General features: G+C 40.0%; 1 protein-coding gene and 1 long non-coding RNA gene across 2 annotated transcripts in view; one reads left to right on the top strand and one right to left on the bottom strand.

Moving 5' to 3' along the window:
- LOC100623351 (transmembrane protease serine 11E) overlaps positions 1-8,235 on the top strand; it is a 45,159-nt gene extending 36,924 nt beyond the window's left edge. The window contains exons 8-10 of the mRNA XM_013978755.3: positions 756-1,015; positions 1,617-1,759; positions 5,699-8,235. Of these exons, the coding sequence (XP_013834209.1) occupies positions 756-1,015; positions 1,617-1,759; positions 5,699-5,860 (565 nt within the window). The 3' untranslated portion in view covers positions 5,861-8,235. The remainder of the gene's footprint in view (positions 1-755; positions 1,016-1,616; positions 1,760-5,698) is intronic.
- Positions 6,372-26,094, bottom strand: part of LOC146400834 (uncharacterized) — a 421,507-nt gene continuing 401,784 nt past the window's right edge. The window contains exons 3-4 of the long non-coding RNA XR_014812627.1: positions 12,009-12,159; positions 6,372-9,440 (exon numbers count right to left, since the gene is read on the bottom strand). This is a non-coding gene — a long non-coding RNA (uncharacterized LOC146400834). The remainder of the gene's footprint in view (positions 9,441-12,008; positions 12,160-26,094) is intronic.

The raw sequence follows: 26,094 nt of genomic DNA, 5'->3' as shown, positions 1-26,094 counted from the left end.
ATAGATTAACTGGTTATATTTCAAGGAACTTCAATTCAATCTTCCAACCCAGTACAAAATGCCTACCATATACAGGATAAATAATGCTTTGTTAAATTATAGTGTAGTATTTTTGATTTTCAGAGAAATTTGTGGATAGGCAACATGATGAACAAAGAATACGTTTAGTTTTCTCATTGTGTACAGGATATGCTTTCTATATATCCGTTGGAATCACAGATGCTCCCAAATGTCAGAAGGCCCTAGGACCTGGAGTGGGTGACTCAGCACACAGAGTGGGCACGCATCTCCTAAGAAACATGCCGTGGTGGCTTTTCCATCTGATCCGACCCTTGAGCCTTAGACTGAAAAGAGTTTGTTTCTATGCATAGAAACTATAATCTTTTTTTTTTTTTTCTTTTTATGTCTGCACCTGCAGCATATGGAAGTTCCCAGGCCTTGGGTCAAATTGGAAGTGCAGCTGCTGGCCTATGCCAGAGCCACAGCAACAGCACAGATCCAGGCTGCATCTGCGACATACACTACGGCTCATGGCAACGTCGGATCCTTAACCTACTGAGTGAGTCCAGGGATCGAAGCTGAATCCTCACAGAGACAACATTGGGTCCTTAACACATTGAGCCACAACGGGAACTCTGAAACTATAATCTTAAAAATCAAACTCACATTGATGCTTGTACACTAAATTATTCTATATAAATTGTTATATTGGTAACATGGTAAAATTAAATTTGTTTCTCATACTTTCTTCTCAGATATAAGGACCCAGCCAGATGGACTGCTTCCTTTGGAGTAACAATAAACCCTCCAAAAATGAAACGAGGCCTCCAGAGGATAATTGTCCATGAAAAATACAAATACCCATCACATGACTATGACATTTCAGTCGCAGAACTTTCTACCCCTGTTCCCTACACGAATGTGGTACACAGAATTTGTCTCCCTGAGGCATCTCATGAGTTCCACCCTGGCGATGAGATGTTTGTGACAGGATTCGGAGCACTGCAAAATGACGGTGAGCATCTGAGGAGAAAGTCAAGTCACAGTAATCTAATCTGGTATTCTAAAGCACTTAAAGAATGGAATGCCATCATGCCAAAATATGTTGATGTGTTGCTCATATGGACCTGGGCCAAGTCGGGCCCTGCTTGTGAATCAAGTTGCTGAGAAGACACATAAATTCTTTCATGCCTTAGCTTACTGCCAAGTGCATCACTTCCACTACAGTCATGGTGCTTGGTAAGGTGTCTGAAAGAATATGTCAGAAACGTTTAGAGGGTATTAACCACATGAGAGACTGGAGATCACTAATATATACACCCAGCTGTGAAGATCAGAAAATCACAAATCTACCCTTCTCCTCTGTGAAATTATCTTCTAGGCTTAACAGTGACATAGAAATTGCTTAAACCACCTAAGGCTCTCTCCCAATCACCTAGCTTCATTTAAATTGGTTAGACTGGATTTCTTTTCCCCAAAATATTACTGTATCTGAAAAAAATACATTTCCTAAGGTTTTATGTCACTACCTTATCCAAATTAACTATAAAATACTTTCTTTGGGTTTATAGAATGTATGCATATCTGTAAATATGACATCTATTTTTCCCCTCTAGGTAACAGTCAAAATCACCTTCAGCAAGTGCAAGTGGACCTCATAGACTCTAAAACCTGTAATGAACCCCAAGCTTACAATAATGCCATAACTCCTAGGATGTTATGTGCCGGCTCCTTGCAAGGAAATAGAGATGCATGCCAGGTAAGTGGTTTGCTGTATCAATTTTTGTTCACCTTTTATTATTAAATAATTACAGCTTCAAAGAAAGTTGCAAAGATAACACATAGGCGTCTCATATACCTTTCACCCAGTTTTCCCCAGTAGTTATATCTTACATAACTATAGTACAATATACAAGCTAGGAAACTGACCTTGGGACGGGGGTGCTTCTAGCTTTTCAGCCCATGTGTAGATTTGTGTAATCATGACCGCTGTCAAGAACTCTTCCATCACCACAGAGATCTCCCTTTATAAAAACATCCATCTCCCTCCCTCATCACTTTACCATCACCAACGCCTGGCAATCACTAATATATTTGCCATCTCTATAACATTGTAATTTTGAGAATGTTATATAAACAGAGTCGTAGAATAGCCTTTTAAATAAAGAATTCCATTTTGATTTATCCATTAGTGTTTTCGACCAGACTCGCTCTTTGTAGAAAAAATGTGTGGTTCCTCTAAGTAAAATATGCATAACCTATCAAAGTCTACTGGTGTTGAGATTTTACTAGCTTGAGTGGAGTTGAGAATAGAAAACTTACCTTCCTTAAGTGTCTTAACCCTTCCTCATGTTACTAAATACAAATGTTAACGATTTTCCCTCTGTATATTGAGAATCACATCAGACAATGTTTTTGCTTCAAGTGCTAAATGTAACTTAAAAAACCCAGGGGGAGAAGGGACACCGATTTACTCATGGTTTTGTTCTTCCTTCCCTTCTGGTTTTCTTTTCTTTTCTTCTCGGGCCGCTCCCACGGAAGTGTAAGGATCGAACCTGAGTCACAGCAGCGACCCCAGCTGCTGCAGTGGCAACACCAGAGCTTTAACCCACTGTGCCACAAGAGAACTTGCCTTCTGGTTTTCTAAGATTCTTTTTTATCATTTCTTTTCTGTTTCAGAAACTTCCTTTAGTCATTCTTTTGTGCAGATCTGCTAGTGACAAAGTCCCTTAGATTTTGTTTGCAAAATTCTTTATTTTCTATTCATTTCTAAAGCATAATTTTGCCAGGCACAGAATTTAAGATTGACAATTCTTTTTTTTTTTTCAGCACTTAAATCATGGCCTCTGTGATTTCTGATGAGGAATTTGCTGTCATTAGAGTTGTCGTCACCTTACAGATGAGGTGTCATTTCTTTCTTGCTATGTTCAAGAGTTTGTCCTTGTCTTTAGTTTTCAGAAGTTTGATTATGTATCTTGGCATAAATTTCTCTGGGTTATCCTGTTTAGGGTTTGCTCAGTTTTTTAATCTGCAAGTTTATGTCTTTTAACAAATTTGGGGAATTTTCAGCCATCATTTCTTTGAAACCTTTTCCATCACACTTTATTTTCCATCTCTTTCTGGGACACTAACAACAGTGTCATTACTCCATGTTATGAGATACTTCACTCTAAAGACACTTCATTATGAAGATTACTTTATATCTTCATTACTTCATTACTTCATATAGTTTTATACTTTCTGGTTTGGCTTCTAGTTTTAAGAGTTTCTGTTATGATATGTACATTCTTTTTTTTCTTTTTAATGAGAGTTGCAACGTTTATTTCAGGTTTTGGTTTTTTGTTTGTTTGTTTGTTTTTTTGGTTCATTTGTTTGTTTCTTTTTTTGCCACACGGTCAGTATGTGGGAATTCCTGGGCCAGGGATTGAACCTATGCCATAGCAGCAACCAGAGCCACAGCGGTGAGAACACAGAAGTCTCAACCTGCTAGGCCATCAGAGAACTCCTATACATGTATCCTCTTGAATAAACTTCCTGTTCTGTTTCTCAGTGAAATAACAGGATTTATGGGGAAATTAGGGTTAAATGCATACTAACAGACCCCTCAAAAGTTATGCAACTTTGTAACCAGAGAATTAACAACAACAACAACAAAATAATAATTGCACCTTGAAAAGAAACTTAAACAATGCAGGCAGGCAGAGTGCCCAGGATGGCTGGTGGCTGACTTAGGGGAGTTAAAAGTGGTCAGAAACAATAGAGCAGAAATACCGGCTTGTTAAAGCTGAAATAGTGCCCATAGGAGTGTAACCTGAGCAGAGGAGGAAGTGTAATCTGCCAGAACCCAGGAATTAAGCAAGCCTGGGGTGCGCCTCTTGGGGGCAGGGAGAGGGGTACCTGGGCACAGGCGCGCTTTTTTTTTTTTTTTTTTAATTTTCTTAAAATAGAGCCTCAAAGGCTTCTACCTGTGCAATAGTTATGCTGAGAGCTTTTTCCTTTTCTTCGAAGGTTATAATTCTACTCCCATTATTCTGGCTCCTCTGCCTAAGACAAAACACATATAAGCCATCACAACCTCTGTCTTTTACTGACAGAACTCCCCTCTTCACCAATCGCCTGTGAGCTAATAGTGTTAGCACAACACACTCCATCTTTCTCTACTTGATACCTGCTGAGTTTTCAGCTTCTCACGCTCTTAGACTCGCTGCTATCCTAAAAAAAAAAAAAAATTATTCTTGGACTCATTCACTCCTGTCTCGTCAACAGATTTAAGCTTTGTTGTCTCTGGCATCTTCTATTTCTTTCTCTTTATCTGCTCTGGCTTCACATAGGCCTGGGTTTCAACGATCGGAACAATTTGTTTTCACATAGCTTCACATAGTACGTACTATTTCTATAAACAGACTGTATACCCCTTGAGGGAAGGGCTCATATGTTTACACCCTTTTTACATCATTTATCACATATGAGAGTGTAAGTATATACCTATAGGTTAACTGATTTAAAAATTACAAACATATTATTTCTAATTGAGTTATTATTAGAATTAGGTAATATTTTTATGTGGACAGGAGTTCCCACCGTGGCGCAGCAGAAACAAATCCAACTAGGAACCATGAAGTTGAGGGTTCGATCCCTGGCCTCACTCAGTGGGTTAAGGATCCTGCATTGCCATGAGCTGTGATATAGGTCGCAGACGTGGCTTGGATCCTGCGTTGCTGTTTCTGTGGTGTAGGCCGGTAGCTGTAGCTCCAATTGGACCCGTAGCCTGGGAACCTCCATATGCCACGGGTGCGGCCCTAAAAAGCAAATATATATATATTTATATATTTTATGTGGACAAAAGAATATTCACAAGGAAGTTAGTATAATGTAAAGGGGAAAAAAAAGCAGAGACTTCTGAGTTAGATCATCCCAGATACTGACTAGCATGAGATATCAGGTAAATTGCTTAATTTCTGTTATTGCTAAAATAAAGAAAATGAAACCTAACTCCACATTTTGTTGTCATAATTACATGAGTTAATAAGAAAATATATTAATTAAGAGTTTCATAGAGGCTGAACACTTAATGGTCACTTTAGAGGCCACAGGTTTTTCAGGAAGATGAGTCAGCACCTTGCCTTTATGACCTGTATCAAGAAAAGCCCTCTGGCATTCAAAAGGCGTAAACAATTGGAACTTGTGGTTTTATATACATATTTACTGAGCTCTGTTTTGTGCCAGGCTCTATGCTAAGCACATTACATACACTGTCTTAACATAATCTTCAAAATTGTCAGTGGAGGTAGATATTATTAGGAGCATTACAAACAAATACATTAAAGGTCAAAGCCAACTTGGAAGGGCCAGACGTGAGACTCCAATGTCCATGCTCTTTATCAGTATGAGACCCTTCACCCTTCTTTGGGAGCTGCGCCACACTGATGAAGAGTATAGGCCGTCATCAGATATATCAGGTAAGAGCTGTTCTGCCAAGGATGGAGGCTTTAATCTCAGTGTACTGAACCAGTTTTCCAGGTAGGGGAGCTCCTCCTTTATGTGAATTACTGGCATAGATAAAAGGCATCACTTCTGCATGTGAGCACATTAAGGATTTTTGAAAACCACCCCTTTCACAGAACTCAAGTTAGAAAAATAGCACATTTCTCTGTAATGAACTGAATTATCAATGACTAATGTCTCCCTTCTCCTTTAGGGTGACTCCGGAGGACCACTGGTTAGTCCAGATGCTAGAGATATCTGGTACCTTGCTGGAGTAGTGAGCTGGGGAGATGAATGTGGGCTACCCAATAAGCCCGGTGTTTATACTAGAGTGACTGCCTTCCGAGACTGGATCGCTTCCAAAACTGGTGTCTAAGAAAGAAAAACCTAGTAGAAAGGAACACATTTTTTTGTGTATAGGCCATTCTTAGATATAGTGAATTGCAGAAGAAGCCATGCAGATCACCTGGGCCTGACCGATTGAACTAAACTGTCTGCTAGATGAGTATTTCCTTCCTAGCTCTGCCCCATACAGCATCCTGCTTCTGCCAGATGGATTCTGTTCCAACTTGTTTTCTAGAAGTTATCTGTCATCAAACTTTGGCTTGTTGACACAAATTTCTCATGCATATATACAATTTGAAGTGATCCCGTCCTTCATTTCCCCAGATCCTCAGTAAATTTCCATTTTCAAGATGCAGGACAAAGAGTAAAAGGAAATATGAAAAGGAAAGAACAATGTTTTTACCTACAGAAAAGTACGAGGTGTTTTTTTCTTAATGGAATGAGGAAAAAGATTGCAATCACTATGACAGGTCAAGAAGACAGAAAGCAGAATACCAAATACTTCGTGATGGAGAAAGTATGGGAACCAAGTTAAGGAAATACAGAGAAATCAAGATGTAGCTTTATTTTCATTTCCAGAAAACAACTACAGAGATAAATATGCAGAAGATTCTGTTTTCTTGTGACCTACAATAATTATACAAACTCAATATGATGTACTTGCACTAATTAAAGCAAATATTATTTAACATTGCACTACTGAGAATGTCAACATGTAGTAATACAAATAAATAAATCATCCATTTATTTGACATTATAATATGATAATCCATGAGGAAGGGGAAGGTTGGGAAAACATCACCAATTAATTTATTGCAAATTCTTTTAAAATCTGAGGGTATAATGAAAGCTCACTTAAGAACAATTAGAATACCTCATATAAGATTTTTGCAAGGTTGAATGGGAGGACATAAAAACAGAATCAGGACAGACTACTGAATAAAAGGAGATTATCACCAGTGCCTGTATATTTGTATTTAAAGATTTTCCAAACAGCAAAGCCTTGAAGGGGAATAAGGTCCAGATGTTAGTATGTAGTTACAGTTGTGCAAATGAAGCTAGGGGTCAGACCTCTATTCTGAGATGACTGCAGATTCCTCCTATCTCCCCACCTCCCACCCGCATTTCCAGTCCATGCTTGGACCACAGGCCTCTTAGACTCCTTTGGGCTCAGATGGGAAGATCTCATAGGGAATTTATCCTGAAAGCTGCCTCCCTGCTACATCTAGCATGGGAGCAAATCGCTTACTGCCTGACTATAAAATTGAAGAGAAAAAGCCTAACATCAATCACCTTCATAATTTCAGTTTTGATAAATTACTGCTGAGCTGTTAGATATACAACATTCAAATGATCTAGGCCACTGTGAAGTGACAATTGGTGCCATGGCTTATGGGCATGTTAGTGGTGAGATTTCACTGAATCTTTCCATTACTCTTTCCTCATTGTATGTAGCTACTCTTACACGTTCCATATTTTACCATAACTGCTTTGAAATAAACATTAGCATAAAAAAATTTACTTTTATCAACCTAAATAACATTGGCATATGATAAAACATGCATTTGGTTAAAACATGATATGAAATCTGACATGAATTGAAAATGTTAAATATTTTGCATAAGCATATTCCATTGAATGGATTCTTTTGAAAAAAATGAGGAAAATGATGAATTTTAATTACATTTCAAACTTTATTATTCTCTCTTTGTCCTATTAAAAATTGATTCCCCTTGTTTGAGTGTGTTTTGAAGTTTGGCCTCTAGGTGGCACCCACAGGCTATAGGTAGATACAGGGAGCCTGCCCTTCAAGTAACAATGAAAACTGTAGTAGACACTCTGTACTAGAGCCTTGTAAAACCAAAAGAATACAATTCATGTTTGTGAAGGCACTTAAAAATGAATCCATGAAAACTGACATCATGGTTAGCATTTTCCAGGTTTCTGGAGGTGAGTTTTCAAATTAAAATTTTTAACATGTGATAGGAGGAATTTCTTCTGCAAACGTGAAGAGATTTAAATTAAGAAGACATTTTAGAAATTTAATTTCACAATGGCATATTTCTCAGAAAAATGTTTTTGATATTTTCTTTTACAAAATATTTGAGAAATAGAGGTTAGGCCACAATGAAAATACGAGTGATAGTTCAAACTTTATGTGCACAGGGAAAGAGTTAACATAGTGTCATATTTTCAAAATGACAACTTCCTTTGAAAGATAACATATGAAGGGTTTGTGAATTCTTGGACATGTCTGTTTTTATTATTTCAGTGGGAAAAATTACGAAGTAATGACTAAAATAATATTAATTGTGCAAGAGGGCAGGCAGTTCTTTAGCTGTATCTTTTATCACTCTTTCCATAATATCTAATAAAGTGCTCTGTATTAAATGGTCTTTTACTAAATCTTGTTGAACTACTCTTTTATTTTTGTATTATGCATAAAATATAGCTTTGTTATTATTTATACACTGATTTTAAGAGGTAATCCCAGATTTTACACTGTGTGATTTAAGCTAGTTAGTTAAATACTCTAAGCCTCGATATACACTCTTATAAAACAGGAATAATAACATTTACCTCCAATGACTGTTGCAGAGGTTAAAACAAGACAACAGGTGAAAGTACTTAGCAAAACTCTTAGAACATAGTAGGTGCTAAAGAAATAGTGCTGTTGTAACTGTTGCTGTAACTACAGTCTTGTTTTATACAATTGCTAATAATAGATTTCAAAATATTTCTTTTTTTTTCTTTTTTTATTTTCCCACTATACAGCAAAGGGATCAAGTTATCCTTACATGTATACATTACAATTACATTTTTTTCCCCACCCTTTGTTCTGTTGCAACATGAGTATCTAGACAAATTCTCAATGCTATTCAGCAGGATCTCCTTGTAAATCTATTCTAAGTTGTGTCTGATAAGCCCAAGCCCCGATCCCTCCCACTCCCTCCTCCTCCCATCAGGCAGCCACAAGTCTTTTCTCCAAGTCTATGATTTTCTTTTCTGAGGAGATGTTCATTTGTGCTGGATATTAGATTCCAGTTATAAGTGATATCATATGGTATTTGTCTTTGTCTTTCTGGCTCATTTCACTCAGGTTGAGATTCTCTAGTTCCATCCATGTTGCTGCAAATGGCATGATGTCATCCTTTTTTATGGCTGAGTAGTATTCCATTGTGTATATATACATCACATCTTCTTAATCCAATCATCTGTTGATGGACATTTGGATTGTTTCCATGTCCTGGCTATTGCGAATAGTGCTGCAATGAACATGCGGGTGCATGTGTCTCTTTTAAGTAGAGTTTTGTCCGGATATATGCCCAAGAGTGGGATTGTGGGGTCATATGGAAGTTCTATGTATAGATTTCTAAGGTATCTCCAAACTGTTCTCCATAGTGGCTGTACCAGTTTACATTCCCACCAACAGTGCAGGAGGGTTCCCTTTTCTCCACAGCGCCTCCAGCACTTGTTATTTGTGGATTTATTAATGATGGCCATTCTGACTGGTGTGAAGTGGTATCTCATGGTAGTTTTGATTTGCATTTCTCTTATAATCGACGATGTTGAGCATTTTTTCATGTGTTTGCTGGCCATCATAAATATTTCTGAAATGAAGTGATGATTAGATCAATAGAATGGACTGATTTGTTGTTTAATTCTGATTCTACAAAAGAAGTTTTACTGGCATCATTCCAAAACATATTGTCAAGTCATTCTCTGTTATTCTAATTTTTCATTTCAATTTTTAAACCATATAGTAACTGGATTATATCAAGCTCTATAGTCTAGTTCAAATGATGCCACCTCCACAAAGCTCTCCTTGACTCCCTCAAGCAGAGATGATGTCTTTTTTCTGAGATTCCTTACCACTTAAAAACAACTTTTTGAACAAAATTTTCAGATAATTATACTCACATAGAGATGCAAAATGTAATACATCGAGACATCCTGTGTATCTTCAGTTTCTGGCAATGATGACATTTTGCTTAGCTACAGTACATCATCACAGTGAGAAACTTGACAGGGAGGCAATCTATTAACCTTTTGAAATTTTATTTTATTTTATTTTTTTGCTTTTTTAAGGCCGCACCTGCAGCATATGGAAATTCCCAGGCTAGGGGTCCAAGAGGAGCTACAGCTGCTGGCCTACACCACAGCCACCCCAACGCAGAATCCGAGCCATATCAGCAACCTACACCACAGCTCACAGCAACACCGGATCCTTAACCCGCTGAGCGAGGCCAGTGGTCAAACCTGCAACCTCATGGTTCCTAATCAGATTCGTGTATGCTGTGCCACAGCAGGAACTCCAAGATTTTATGTTTTTAAAACATGCAATTGTGTGTGTGTGTTTCCATGTAATTTTATTGCATGTGTGGATCTGTGTGCCCCTATCACAGTCAAGATGCAAAGTAGTCTGATCCTCATGCTACCCATACCTGGCTTCTTCCCTACCCCCCTGTCTCCAGGCTCTAAGCCCCAGCAACCATTAATCTGTTCTCCATCTATGTAATTTGTTAGTCCAAGAATGTATACAAATGCAATCATACAGTATGTAAACGCTGGAGGCTGGCTTCTTCCCTCAGGATGATTCCCTTGAGATCAATCCATGTTGTGCGTATCACATACACAGTAGTTCATTCTTATTTTTTATTACTGCTAATAATCTACAGTATGGATGCACCAGTTTGTTTCACCATTCATCCACTGAGGGGCACTTAAGTCGTTTACGGTTTTTGGCTACTGTTAATACAGCTACTATATGGGTATGTATGTGGGTGTGTAAGTTTTTGTGAGAACATAACTGCTCATTGCTCTGGGCTTAATGGTCATAGCTCAGGTTTTGTCTCTGAAGAAACTGCCATGTTATTTTCCGATGCCTTCTTCCTATTTTTTTAACCTCTTCGTACCTCTACTTTCTCTCTGTGTTTTTAAGATGTGTGAATAAATCTGATTTCAACACTAGACCGTAAGCTCTGTGGGTTAGGGACCATGACTGATTCATTTTTACAACTTGCACAGTTCATAAGAAAGTATGTTATTTATGGCACATTCTCAGTAAAGATCTATTGAATAAAGAGGGAAGATAAAAATAAGCAAACATAGTAATGTATGTGAAATGAAAAAGAAGGCATTACTTTGGGAAGAAAAGAATGAACAATATTACCTTCATGAATGTTTATGCCTTAATTTCTATAATTCTGGACTTTACCACAGTACCTCCATTCCATGTTAGTGTATATAAAACCTTGTTTTCCATTTTCCTACATGCTACACAAACACAGGCTAAAGACACGGTTTAGATGATGATCCTATCCTCATGCTTGAATATATTTCATGATACATAATATATTTAATGGTTTTAGGACACTTCTGAATCAGCTTCTACACTGTAGTTGTGAAATGGATTCCAATATAGAGATATACTCAATAGATATTTGTTGTTCTTAATTTTCATAACCAAAATGCTATAATTTGTCCTAACACAGTTTTTATTATACAACTCTCAAGGTGGTGTTGAAGACAGAGGCCAGTTAAACGCAACTATAAGATCTCCCGTGGAGTTACCTGGTGGTTCAGTGGGTAAAGAATCTAGCATTGTCACTGCTGTGGCTGTGGTTACAGCTGTGGGACAGGCTTAACCCCTGGCCTGGAAAATTCCACATACCATGGATGAAGCAACAAAAAAACAAAACTCTCTTATTTGACACTGATTCATGAATCAGTACTTCTTTGGCATAGCTGTATCCAGGTTAAATAAAAACCACAGTCAATAATCTTGCATACCCTTGACTCCTATGCTTCTCTCTTGCTTCATCACTGTGACATTTGCTTTTATCAAAACCCTGATAAAATCCAAATCTCCACCTATTCTTTTCCTATACTATGCAGCCGAACATGTTTGGAGAAAAATCCACAACCAGACTAACTGGTCTAACTTCAAATTCACGATCACAAACTTCCAGCGTGCTCTCAGTTTCCCCCACATCATACTATATTTCTCTATTCGCTCTTTCATTCTTCTGGCCATCTATTTCACATCTCTTCCTCTCTTCACTTCTCCTATCACCTCCTTATCCATCCCCATTCTCCACTGATGACATTGCTTCTTACCTTCTTCCCTGAAAACTGAAGCATCATGAAGAAACCCTCTACCACCTCTACTCACTCACCAGCAACTGTTGCACACTCAGCCTGCTTGTCTGTTGCCCCAGGTGCTCAGATGGAAGCTGATCCCTCCAACACGTCAGGGAGGAAGAACTTTTCCTTTCCCTCGTGGGACATTCTTCTGGATGGTTTAGAAATTAAATTGACATGACACAGCTGAACAGGAGAAAATCAAGTAAAAGTTTAATAACATGTAAGCATAGGAGACAACTGATTTGGATGCCCAAAATGGCAGAAGCCCTCACCTTAATTAGCTAAAGACAAAAGAGGACGTTAGGGGTCATGATCTGGAACTTCAAAGTATAGAAGGCAATACACATGATATGGAAAAGCAAATGTTTGCTAAAAAGATGTTTGTAGCCCATACAGAGACAAATGGGACACAGAGCAGACTCATCTCTAGGCTCTGCCCCCAGTTCCCCCAGCACACCTGGTCCACAGTCTTTGATGACAGCTCTATTCTGGGAACAAGTCCTTTATTTAATTTTTTTAGGCAGCAAAGAAGTGGACAAAAAGAAAGACTTCCTGAATCTTGTTTCTTAAAAACAATCAGCCAAAATAAACCCTCCTGGAGTTCCCGTCTTGGCGTAGCAGAAAGGAATCCAACTAGGAACCATAAGGTTGAGGGTTTGATCCCCGGCCTCGGTCAGTGGGTTAAGGATCTGGTGTTGCTGTGAACTGTGGTGTAGTTTGCAGATGCAGCTTGGATCTGGCATTGCTGTGGCTGTGGTATAGGTCGGTGGCTACAGCTCCAATTAGACCCCTAGCCTGGGAACCTTCATATGCTGTGAGTGCAGCCCTAAAGAAGACAAAGACAAAACAAACAAACAAACAAAAAACCCAAAATAAATCCTCCTACCAAAGAGACACATTTTGAGGTGGCAAGTTTTGCTCCCCTACAACATTCACACTAGGTCCTGTCTCCTCTCACCTACTTAAAGCATTTGCTCTAGCAACGCTTCCCTCTCTCTCTTTTCTTTTTGTTATTTCCTGGATCTTCAAACAAAAAAGCAAATACCAAAAAAAATTATCTTGACCCCACTTTCTCCACCAGTAGCTCCTCCAAGGCTCTGGTCTATATTTAAATTTATCCATAAATTGGACTATATTTACTATTTCCTATACCTCTCCTTCCATTACTCCTCAAATACATGATCAAACTTTGGCCTCATGATTTCACCAAAACTACTCTTTGCAAGGACACCTGTAGTCTCTCTGTTGCTAAAGCTCATGGCGGATTCTCATCTTCTATGTCTTATCAACAGCATCTGGCACAGTTCTTCTCCCCTTCCCCATCATAAACCTTCTTTGTCTTCCAGGGCACCATATACTCCTGAATCTGCTACTCTTAGATTCTAAACTTGCAGGCTAGGAGTTCTCTTGTCGGTACAGCAGGTTAAAGATCCGATGTTGTCACTGCAGCGGCTCAGATTGCTGCTGTGGCAAGGTTCCATCCCTGGCCCAGGAACATTCACACTGCACGGGCATGGCCAAAAACAAACCAAACCTCCCCTCCCCCCAAAAAAAGCAGGTGAGTTCACAGACTACCCTTGTTCTTGACCTCTTAATGTTGAGTAACGCCAAAACAAAAACCCTGTTAGCCGTATCTCAGTCGCAAGGTTTTGAATACCATCCACTTGATGATTTTTCCAGATTTTTATCTTCAGCCCAGACCTCTCTCCCCAAATCCAACAGCATATGTCCAATTGCCTCCTGCTTATATCCATTCAGATGTCAAATATCCATCTGAGACACAAAATGTCCTTTCTCCAAATGCCTTATCCCCACTGCCTCCCATCTCAGGCAAGACCATTCTTCCAGTTGTTCAGGTCCCAAACCTTGCAATCCTCTTGACTCCTCCCTTTCACTCATATCTCACAGCTCAAGTTTTTCTAACATATTAGCCTTCTCTATGATTTTGTCTACAGGGAAGCGCACTTATCAATTGTTTGTAAACTAATCTTCAGCTTCCTTTTGAGAAGAACGTCGTTTTCCACTTCTCCCATTATCTGAAACTCCATAATTCCAGCAACATTAGCTTCAGTAGTTGAGCACTCATTTTCAAATATTCTTGTTACTGTGGAATAGAGTTCATTCTGGGAAAAGAAACATGAAAGCCTTTACAACAGCATAATAGCTTCCTAAAATCTTTTCATTCCTCATAAGCTCCTGCTACCTTCAATTCAGCTTCCTGTTCATGGGTTGTTAAGTCACCTACTTAGTCTGCAGCTTACTCTGCTTAGACACCAAGTGGAATAATCGACTTGTTTGGGCATTTAGTGACAAAGAATTGGCCTCCAGTTTCCTTGGCCTCCAAAAGGTACTTCCAGCTACAACCTTTTCAATGAACTCTAGCCTCATACAAACAGTGACCTGTTTCACATCTCCTCATAGATATCCAAGAGCTCTATTTAATGGAGCAACTCTAAAAACAAGGCCTTGGTTTCTACTCCCAGCCTCTATCAGTGGCATTACCATAAACCCTGACTGCTTAGACACAAACCTTCTAACACAACCACTCTATCAGCAGATCCTGCTAGCTCAACCATCAAAATACACAAGACTTCAACAATTTCTTACTATATCTGCAGTCCCAATAACCAGTTTTCTCACCTAAACAGAATAACAGCCTCTGAGCTCCCTTTTCCTGGTCCCACTTAGCCTTGACAGCCAGTTTCTGCTTCCCCAGAAACTAATTTCTTGTAGCCACTGGGAGTCTTTTGAACTGTAAGTTTGACCACATCATCTTCCATTTTAAAACCTTACAATAGCTTTCCACCAAACTTAGAATAAAATTCGGAGTTCTCATTACACCCTATAAAGTTCAATGAAATGTTTTCTTTGGCCATTACCTCTATACATTTTTATCTTTCTACTCTTTCTCTAACTCAGCAGTTACTTTGGCTCCTTTGCTGTTTATCAAGCATCTCATGAATTCTGCTTCTGCATTTCTGCTTCCGTTGTCTTTTCTACCTAATGAATTATTTTCCTGGAAACCCATGTGATTTGTCCCCCTTATCATTTCATTCCAGTCTCATCTCAGATGTGGTTCTCACAGAGTATCTCTCTCAGAGTAGCCTCTGTTACTCATTGTGAAATGGAGTTTTAACTAAAGAACAACCCCCCCCCCCCTTGGCTAAGAAGGCAGCTGCAAGCCTTTTCAGCTGTGCTCATCACTATGCCACCCTTCTTGTAATAATGTAACAACTGTGTGCTCTCTGTCCAAGCCAGCAGCCCTGCTAATCAAGTACCCAGCATTGCTTATCAGTTCTGCTTCTGTAACCTTACTTGCTCAGTTTCTTAGGGAGGAACACTGTCTGCTTGGGGATGGGGGAGGTCTGGGATGCTTACATGGGAAAATCAAGACCTTGTAGTGTATAAAAGTTACTGAGAACAAAGACCTGGTGCTCAGACTCTGGAGGTGACTCCTCTGAGCCCGCACCGGTGCTGAATAAACCTTGCTTTTCCATATCTCCGAGTGCTGTTTGTCTCCATCCGTTGTCACGGTTTTTGCGGTTTCTGCAACAATTGTTTTTTGCTTTTTTTTGTTTCTGTTTTTTTACCTCATAGTATAAACGAGCTGTGCCCTGTGGGGCTCCTGGACACACAAGTCTTTCTTTGTCCTCCATTTCTTGTTTTTAGAAAATAAATTTCAGCCTCCATGACCTTCCCTGAGTTCCAAAGGGCAGATGCTAATCAGGGAAAGGAGGGGATGCAGAGATCAGGGAGGAGCAGTCAGGAGACAATAGCGCAGCCTTGGGGCAGGTCCTGGATCCTCTTCAAGGAACATACATAACATTATCTTTGAGCCTTTCTGCAGAACTAAAACCCCCAAACTAGTGGAAGATGAAGCATTCTTTATTCCAGGAAGAAGGAGGACCACCAGAACCAGTCCTGGGGCCACTAAACACCTGATTTGAAAGACAATGCTAGCTTGCCCCTACCCTGATCCTTATGTATAGCCCTATTTTCCACTCCCCAAACTATAAAACCACCTCCTAAGCTCTCCCAAGGGGGCACAGTCTTTAGAGCATTAGCCTGCTGTGACCCCCTTTGCAAAAGCAATAAAATTGTCTTTTTCTCCTTCACCCAAAACTGTCTCTGCTTTTATACTCAGCACCAGAGGACAAAGGCTGAGTTTTGGCAACAGTAGTCTCTGTTAGTCATTGTTTTTACTGTTCTTTATAGCTGTCATTTCTGCCCGACTCTATACCACACACACATATATGTTTATTGTCTATCTTCTACACTAAAATGCAAACTATGAGACAGAGAATTTTCCTCTCTTATTTGCTATTGCATTTCAATGTGTCTAACGAAGCAATTATTTGATTATTATTTATCAAATGAATAAATGAATAAAACAGTGCCTTCAAATCTTGAGCTATTGCAAAAAGGAATCTGAAAGAAGTCAATTGAGGCTCAGAATGCTTGTCTAGGATAAGTGGCATTATCGCTTATCATTAATCAAGTGATATTCTAACTGATGGGTTTTCTTAACATTCTTGGGATCAGAAAGGAGTTACTCGGTCAGCAGACATAATACAAAAATATTTTGGCTTTGGTCCAGCGTTGCAGTTGTTTTTTTCCCAAGTGTTAGAACACACAGTCACGTGCGTCCCCACAGCTACCCCAGGAGTGAGAACGGCTTTGATGTCCGAGGGAGTCCTAACAAGAGTCTCTCCACTAAGACTGGAGAGACACGTTGCTCTCTTCTTTGACCTAGGGTCACTAAGAGTTCCTGCTGTCTTTCATGGCATTACATTTGTTACCTCTTGCTTGAAAACAAATTACCTCAAAACCTAGCAACTTCAAACAACAAACATAGACTGGTAGGTTTTGTGGCTCAGGAATCTGAGTGCAGCTTCACTGACTATCTTTGGTTCTGGATCTCTTGTGATGCTTCAATCATTGCATTGGCCAGGGCTGTAGTCAATTAAAAGTTTGACATCTCACTTGTGAGTATTTTCTCACTTATGTGATGTTGGGACCTTGCTGGCTATTGGCGAGAGTCATCATTAGCCTTTATCTGGGGCAAATAACAATTTGGCAGTTGGTTTCTTCAGAGAAAGCAGGCAACAGAATGAGAGAAAGTGTGTATTAGTTTCCTAGGACGGCCATAACAAAGTCCCTCAAACACAGTGGCTTGAAAGGACAGGTATTTATGATGTCATAGTTCTGGAGGTTAGAAATCTGAAATCAAACTTTCTTTAGGGCTGTGCTGCCTGAAAGGCTCTGAGGAGGAATCCTTCCTTACCTCTCCCTTCCTTCTGCAGATTGTTGGAAACCCTGGGCATTCCTTGGTTTGTGGCTTTCTCTTTTGACTCTCTGCCTCTGTCATCACTCATCATGCAAGGTTCTCCCATGTGTTTGTGTCTATGTCCCAACTTCCTTCTGCTTAGTCATTGGAGTGGTACCCACCTAATCCGGTATAACTTCATATTCACTAATTACATCTACCAAGATCATTTTTTCCATATAAGGTCACATGCTAAAGCTCCAGTTAGACATAAATGTTTGTGGAATACTACCCAACCTAGGTCCGTGCCCAAAACAGAAGCCACAGTCTTTTGTGTCCTTGGAAGTGAACTAACCCAGTCTTGGAAGCAATGTCCCATCACCTCAGCTCCATATTTGGTTTGGGAGAAGTGAGTCACTGAGTCTAGTCCACATTCAGGCAGTGTTATGGCAGATACCCAGCAGCCCTGCGCTGCAGCGTATCAGCTCTGGCGACAGCCCCGTGGCTGTAGTGTACCAGCTCCGGCAGCTTTGCGGCTACAGTGGATCAGCTCTTTTACCCGGCGAGAAACCAAGCGAGCACTCGGAGAGTTGGAGAACTCGGTTTTATTATGCCGGGGGGCTCAGAGGAGATTGCTCTCCAGAGTCTGAGCCCGGAAGAAGGGTTTCACAAGGCTTTTATGGGCTACGTCTTCCGGGTCCAAGCTTGACTAGTTGGACTGGAGTGACGTCAGACAAGGTAGTAGATGCGGAAGCAGATGCATGGGGGAGGACTGGTTGGGGCAGTTGGCTAGACTTTGCTTAGTCATCATGGCTGGGGTCTCTCCTTTCTACATTTTATTGGGACATTTTCCCCTACAGCAGGAGTGATCCAAGATGAGAATTCCAGGAGGTGGAGACCACTGGGGGCATGTTAGAGGCTGTCTACCAGGAGAATGAACTTGGAAGAAGTCCTTTTGAAACAGAGTAAGACCCTGCGGGGCCCTCCCAGGTACAAGTCCTTGCTGCATCTCCTGTTTCTTATTTGGAGGAAATAGGCTTTATTCAGCTGCCTAGATTCCCTTCCAAAGAGCAGATTCAAACAGTTGCTGATCAAGGAAGGGAGGGAATGCAGAGACCAATGAGGAGCACTCAAACAATAGTGCAGCAATGGGACAGGGCTCCTATTCCTCCCCCAGGAAGGGACATAACAGTATCTGAGTTCTGTGGGAACCCAGCCCCCACCTGGGTGGAGGATGGTAACTTGAGGCTGACTGAGCCCAAGACTCCTGGAGCACCGTTCTTCAACCAGTCAGAAGAAATTCACCCACTCTGAAGCCTTCACTTCATAGTCTGCCTATAAAAACTTTTCCCCAAAAAACCATAAGGGAATTCAGGGTTTTTGAGCATGAGCTAGCCACCTGTTCTCCTTGCTTGGCACGTCAATAAACAGTTATTTACTCCAACTCAGACATTTTGATTTGTGTGGTCTTACTGTGCATCAGGCATGTGAACTTGGGTTTGGTAACACTGGCACCTCCGGGGTAATGTAAATCCCTCAAGGTTTTCTGAAGAGCCCTATAGAATAACTCTTTTCAGAATCATCCACCTGAGAAATTAAAGGAAGAATATTTTCTCCCATCAACTGAGAGTTGCCCTATAGCGAGTTACCTTTTTGTATTTCCAGATGGTGCAAATATAAGGGCTGATCTGACACCCTAGGTGAAACTGAGCAGGGCCCTGTGGGGCTCCTGGGCACAAGCCTGTGTTCCCCATTTCTTGTAAGGAATAAGCTTCAGCCTCCAGGACCTTCCCTGAGTTTCAAAGGGCAATCAAGGAAGGGAGGGGATGCAGAGACCAGGGAGGAGCAGTGAAGAAACGACAGTGCAGCCTTGGGGCAGGTCCTGGTTCTTCCTCAAGAAACATACATAACAATATCTTTGAGTTCTTCTGCAGAACTAACCCCCAACAAATAAAGAGGACCACCAGAACAGTCCTGAGGCCACTAGACACCAACTTTGAAGAAGAATGGAAGCCTTGTATCTACCCCAATCTTTACCTTGGATCTATTTCTAGTCCAAAACCATAGAATCCCTTCTTATTCTCTCTCCCAAAGGAGGGCACAGTCTTTAGAGCATTAGCCTGCTGTGGTCCCCTTTGCCTAGAAAACAATAAAGCTATTCTTTTCTAAGTTTCCCCAAACACTGTCTCCACATTTCTACTTGGCACCAGCAGACAGGCTGAGTTTTCGGCAATAATATCAGACTGAGGGAGGCTGAAGTCTGTGCAGAACCCTTTCCGGCACTTTTATCTGGAATTGAGGTAAGACTGAGAACATGTAAAGCAGTGCCCAAGAGATTGATGATATTGAAAGAGGCCAGGAAAACCTGAAAGTTTAATGATGAGTTTCCTTTTTCCCGCAGGATGACAGTTCATCCACATTCTGTTCCATGCCTGACCACCTTAGTGCCCAAGACTAAAATCTGTGGTTCCCCTCCTGTCCAAGGACCATTTCCTATCCTAGAATTAGTGTTGAAGAGATTAACCATCATCTTGTCCCCACTGCTCCCAATAAATATTCACAAACACAAACATAACTGTTTTGTTATAAAGGCACTGATCTTAAGCACTAAGTGTAAATGAGCAGACCTCTTTTGATCTACTGGGCACAAAAGCCTTTCTGTGTCCCCCATTTACATTATACAAAACTACACTTGGGAGGAGCTATGGTAGTATAATAATCAAAGAGTACTGTCTTTGATTGACAATAAACTTGGATTAACATTCTCATCAAAAAAAAATGTATTTAAGATAAGCAGTTTGAATTTTGGTATTCTAATGGGATTGTGGGCAGTAAAAGAAATCACCAAATTCTGTCATGTCATTTGCTCCTTTTTTTTTTTTTTTGATGCATTCTGAAGGACACAGTAGACATAGAGATGTTTTCAGAAGTTAAATTTTAACAGTAGGTGTAAAAGCACAAATGTTAAGCAATATTGATAAAAGTCTGGACTATGACATGCAGTTTGTACTTGCCAGGTAATTCATTTTTTTTAAGGTTTTTATTTTTTCTATTATACTTGATTTATGACATTCTGTCAATTTCTACCATATAGTAAAAGTTACACAGTCACATAGATACACACACATACACACACACACATTTTTTCTTTTCTCACATTGTCCTTCATCGTGTTCCACCACAAGTGACTAGATGTAGTTTCCTGTGCTATATAGCAGGATCTCTTTGCTTATCCAGTCCAAATACAATAGTTCACATCTACTAACCCCAAACTCCCAGTCTATCCCACTTCCTCCCCCTTGGCAACCACAAGCCTCTCTCCAAATCCATGAGTTTGTTTCTTCTCTGTAGATAGGTTCATTTGTGCCATATATTAGATTCCAGATATAAGTGATATCATATGGTATTTGTCTTCCTCTTTCTGACTTACTTCACTCAGCACAAGAGTCTCTAGTTCCATCCATGTTGCTGTAAATGGCATTACTTTGTTCTTTTTTATGGCTGAGTAGTATTCCACCATGTATATATACCACATCTTCTTAATCCATTCATCTGCTGATGGACATTTAGGTTGTTTCCATGTCTTGACTATTGTGAAGAGTGCTGCAATGAACATATGTGTGCATGTATCTTTTTCAATGAAAGTTTTGTCTGGATATATGCCCTAGGATTTCTGGGTCATATGGTAGTTATATATTTACTTTTCTGAGTAAATACTGTTTCCTATTGTGGTTGTACCAGTTTACATTCTCACCAACAGTGCAGGAGGGTACCCCTTTCCCCACATCCTCTCCAGCATTTTTTGTTGACTTGTTAGAGATGGCCATTCTGACTGGTGTGAGGTGGTACCTCATTGTAGTTTTGATTTGCATTTCTCTAATAATTAATGATGTCGAACATTTTTTCATGTGCCTGTTGGCCATCTGTATATCTTCTTTTGAGAAATGTCTCTTCAAGTCTTCGGCCCATTTTTTAATTGGTTTTTCTTTCTTTTCTTTTTTTTTTTTTTTTTTTTTTTTTTTTGCCGATGAGTCGTAGAAGGTGTTTGTATATTCTAGAGATCATAGATAGCCCTTGTCAGCTGGATCATTTGAAACTATTTTCTCCCATTCTGTAGATTGTCTTTTAGTTTTTTAGTTTCCTTTTCTGTGCAGAAGCTTGTAAGTGTGACTAGGTCCCATTTGTTTATCTCTGCTTTTATTCCTGCTGCCTTGGGAGACTGACCCGAGAAAATATTTGTATGGTTCATGTCAGAGAATGTTTTGCCTATGTTTTCTACTAGAAGTTTTATGGTGTCTTGTCATGTTTAAATCTTTAACCATTTGAGTTTATTTTCATGCATGGTGTGAGGATGTGTTCTAGTTTCACCGATTTGCATGCAGCTGTCCAGTTTTCCTATTACCCCTTACTGAAGAGACTGTATTTTTCCCATTTTATATTTTGCCTCCTTTGTCAAAGATTGATGGCAGGTGTCTGGGTTTTTTTCTGGGTTCTCTATTCTGTTCCATTGGTCTGTATGTCTGTTTTCGTAAAAGTACCACACTGTCTTGTGGCTTTGTAGTATTGCCTGATGTCTGGGAGACTTATGCTTGGTTTTTGTTTTTTCCTCAGAATTGCTTTGGCAATTGGGTCTTTTGTGGTTCCATATAAATTTTTGGATTGTTTGTTGTAGTTCTGTGAAGAATATCATGGGTAATTTGATTGGGATTGCATTGAATCTATAGATTGCTTTGGGTAGTGTGGCCATTTTAAGAATGTTAATTCCTCCAATCCAGGAGCATGGAATATCTTTCCATTATTTTGAATCCTCTTTAATTTCCTTGATTAATGTCTTTCAGTTCTCAGCATATGAGTCTTTCACCTCCTTAGGTTTATTCCTAGGTATTTATTTTTTTGGGTGCGATTTTAAAAGGTATTGTATTTTTGTGAGTGGGTTGTTAAAGTCTCCCACTATTACTGTATTCCCATTAATTTATCCTTTTATATCTGTTAGTATTTGTTGTATGTATTTGGGTACTCCTTTAATAGGGACATACATATTGATGATTGTAATATCATCTTCTTGAATGGATCCTTTTATTTTAAATAGTGTCCTTCTTTGTCTTTCTTTATGGCCTTTGTTTTAAAGTCTATTTTGTCTGATTTGAGTATTGCAACTGCTGCTTTCCTGTCTTTTCCATTCACATGAAATATCTCTTTCCATCCCCTCAACTTTCAATTTATATATGTCTTTTGCCCTAAGGCAAGTCTCTGGTACACAGCTTATTGTAGGCTACTGATTTTTTATCCAATCTGCCATTCTATGTCTTCTAATTGGAGCATTCAGTCCATTGACATTTACAGTAATTATTTATTTTGTTTTTATTTTATTTTTTGTCTACTTAGGGCCGCATTCACTGCACATGGAGGTTCCCAGGCTAGGGTGGCTAAATCAGAGCTACAGCTGCTGGCCTACACCACAGCCACAGCAACACAGGATCCAAGCCACCTCTGTGACCTCCACCACAGTTCATGGCAACACTGGATCCTTAACCCACTGAGTGAGGTCAGGGATTGAACCCACAACCTCATGGTTAGTACTCAGATTTGTTTTTGCTAAGCCACAATGAGAACTCCAACATTTAAGGTATTTATTGATAAATATGTATTTATTGCCATTTTATACCTTGTTTTCCAGTTGATTCTGTTTCCCCTTTGTTCCTTTCTTTTTTCGGTTGGATGGTTTCCTTTTCTTTTATGCTTGCGTCCTCTTTTCAGATTTTTGGTTTTGATTTGTGGTTCTCCTGTTTTTCAAGTATGTTAACCCCTTCCTATATCTGCTTGCTTTAGCCTGATAGGCATATAGGCTCAAATACATTCTAAAAAAAAATCTAGATTTTCTTGCTTTCCTTCCCCCACATTCTATGATTTTGAAGTCCTTTTGTAACATCTTCACGTTTGTACTTTTGCTGTTCCTGGTGTTTATCGTTGCTTTTACAATAGGTTTTTCCCCCCCCCCCTTTTAGATCTGTATAATAGCTTATTTAAGTGATTGCTTTCCAATTGTGATTTCCTCCATCCTATTTCTTTTTACTTCTTTTTTATTTAGAGGAGCCCTTTCAGCATTTCTTTTAGAATGGGTTTTGTATTGTGTACTCTTTAAGTTTTTATTTGTTGGAGCAATCCTTTATTTATCCTATTTTAAATGATATTCTTGCTGGGTAGAGTATTCTAGGCTGAAAAAATTTTCCTTTTAGAACTTGAAATATTTTTTTATCACTTTCTTCTGGCCTGTAATGTTTCTGTAGAGAAATCAGCTGATAGCCTTATGGGGGTTCCCTTAAAATTGTTTTTGTTTTTCTCTTGCTGCCTTTAGAATCCTCTCTTTATCTTTACCTTCTGACATTTTTATTATAATATGTCTTGGCGTGGGCCTGTTTGGGTTCGACTTGTTTGGGGCTGTCTATGCTTCCTGTATCTTGATATATGTTTCCTTTAGATTTGGGAAGTTTTCAGACACAATTTTTTCAAATATATTTTCTTTCTCCCTTTCTTTTTCTTCTCCTCCTGGAGTCCCTATTACACATAGATTGGCCTGTTTTATACTATTCCATAGATCTTTTATATTGCTTTCATTTTTTTCATTTGGTTTTCTGTCTGCTGTCCTGATTGGGTCATTTCCATTATTCTATCTCCAAAGTCACTAATTCATACCTCTGCATTATTAATTATACTCTTCATTGCCTTTAATTCAGCTGGCACCTCTGCAAATGAATTTTCTAATTTATCTTGGCTACTCCTTATATTTTCTAGCTCCTTTCTAAAGTAAAGTACTTTACTATTCTTTCCTGCTCTTAATTCCTTCATATTTGCTCTTAGTTCCTTTAATATTTTCACTATCTCGTTTTTGAACTTGATGTCTGTTAAAATGCAGAGGTCTTTTTCATTATTTGCTCCTTCAGGGGAATTGTCATGTTTTTTTAACTGAGAATGGTTCCTGAACTTCATTTTGCTTATATTTTTCTTACTCAATAAGTTTAGGGAAAACAACCACTGTAGTCTCAGAGGGCTACTTATATGTATGAGTGCCACCGGGTATTTTGTGAGAGCTTACTTTTTATTTCTAGGTTGCTGTTTATGCTCCCAGGGAGATGAGGGAAATTGGAAAAGTTAGTAGCTAGTGCCTGGTTGCTGGGCCCTTGAGAACATCAAGGACCATAGGAAGGTGGCACAGGCGGATCCTAGCTGCAGGGCTCTGGGAAGTGACAGAGATCAGGCAGGTGTAGGTAGTGCCTGGATTGTTTGGCAGTGGCAGCAGCAGAGCAGGTGCATTCCCAGGGGAGTGAGAGCAACAGTGGGTGGTGCTCAGTTGCAGTGCCCACTTCTGGGGCAACCTCTTAGGTGCCTGGGGCCACAGGTGGTGCCTGTTCACAGCCCCATATCGGTTGGCGGGCCATGTCCACCTCTGGTGTCTGAGATGACTGTTATGGTTTGTCCCCACCACCTGCAGATCATGCAGGAGGTGCTGCATCACGCTTAGCCCCCTGCTGCCCTTAGCCCACACAAAAGGCACCCTGTCACCTGTAGCCCATGCAAGTGGCACCTTGTCACCTGTAGCCTGTGCCAGAGGTGTCCCACCCTCTGAGAGTCTGAACATGCACAGGGAAAGATATTCCTATGGCAGCCTACCCTCCTCTTCTCACCCTCCCCAACAATGGAGCCTTGCTTTTCCTGTGGGCCCAGACCTCCTCCCAGGTTCCCTCAGCTGTGGCACTCAGTTCTGTGGCCCACAGAGCACTGCTCCCTAGTCCCTCAGGCTGTCTCCTCAACTCTAGTCCTTTCTCCAGAACTGACCTCTTGAGCTTCAGTGTCAGCGCCCAGACCCTGCCTGAGCATCTCAGGCTTGGTGTCCAGGGTGGTGGTACGGATGGTCTGTGCAGCTCTCACTCTGCTTGGCCCTCCTCATTCCAGCTGCTGTGCTTTTCTCTGCGACTCTGAGGTCCCTCTGTCTTGGCTGTTCTCCCCCTTGGTTAGGTGGCTTCTCGGGGTGTGGGCTCCTTTCCTAGTTAACAGCTCCCTCTCAGAAGTGCTAGTCCGTTTCTGATTCCTTTTCTCTCTCTCTTTTTTCCCCCTTTTGTTCTACCCAGTTAAATGGAGGGTTTTGTTCCATTTTTGGAGGTTTAAGTTCTTCTGCCAGCATTCAGTAGATGTTCTGTTCAAATTGTTCTACATGTAGATTTTTCTGTGTGTGTTTATGGGAGAAGGTGAGTGCCATGTCTTACTCCTGTCATCTTGAGCCTTCTCTCCCAAAATTTTCAATAAAATATTAGCAAGCTGAATTAAACAATATATTAAAATAATCATATACCATGATAAAGTGCATGGGATTTATTTCATGGATGCATGAATCGGACATACAACATTAACAAAATTAAGGATTAAAAAAACTAGGGGAGCTCCCTTGTGGTCTAACGATTAGAACTAAACACTTTCACTGATGTGGCTCGAGTTCAAGCCCTGATCTAGGGAGGTGAGATCCCACATCCAGCCACTGCTCATTGTAATGAACAATGACAACAAAAAGAATAAAAATTATATGATTACTTCAGTACATGAAGAAAGTACTTGATAAAAGTCAACATCATTTATGACAGAAATTCTCAAGAGTGGTTATGGGGTAATGTACCATAATATAATAAAGGCACTAGATGACAAGCCAGCAGCTAACTTCATAACCAATGGTGAAAAGTTGAGAGCTTTTGCTCTAAGATCAGAAACAAGACAAGCATACTCACTCTTGCCACTTTTATTCACTATAGTACTGTAAATCCTTCCCAGTGCATTTGGCAAGAAAAAGAAATTAAATAATCCAA

The sequence above is a fragment of the Sus scrofa genome, chromosome 8, assembly GCF_054392235.1.
Source record: "Sus scrofa isolate SSC_HxYL_T2T_F1_AM1 chromosome 8, Sscrofa_HxYL_maternal_Yorkshire_Landrace_v2.0, whole genome shotgun sequence".
Classification (NCBI taxonomy): Eukaryota; Metazoa; Chordata; class Mammalia; order Artiodactyla; family Suidae; genus Sus; species Sus scrofa.
Note: the sequence above shows the minus strand (reverse complement) of the source record. Positions and strands in the feature narration are given on the sequence as shown.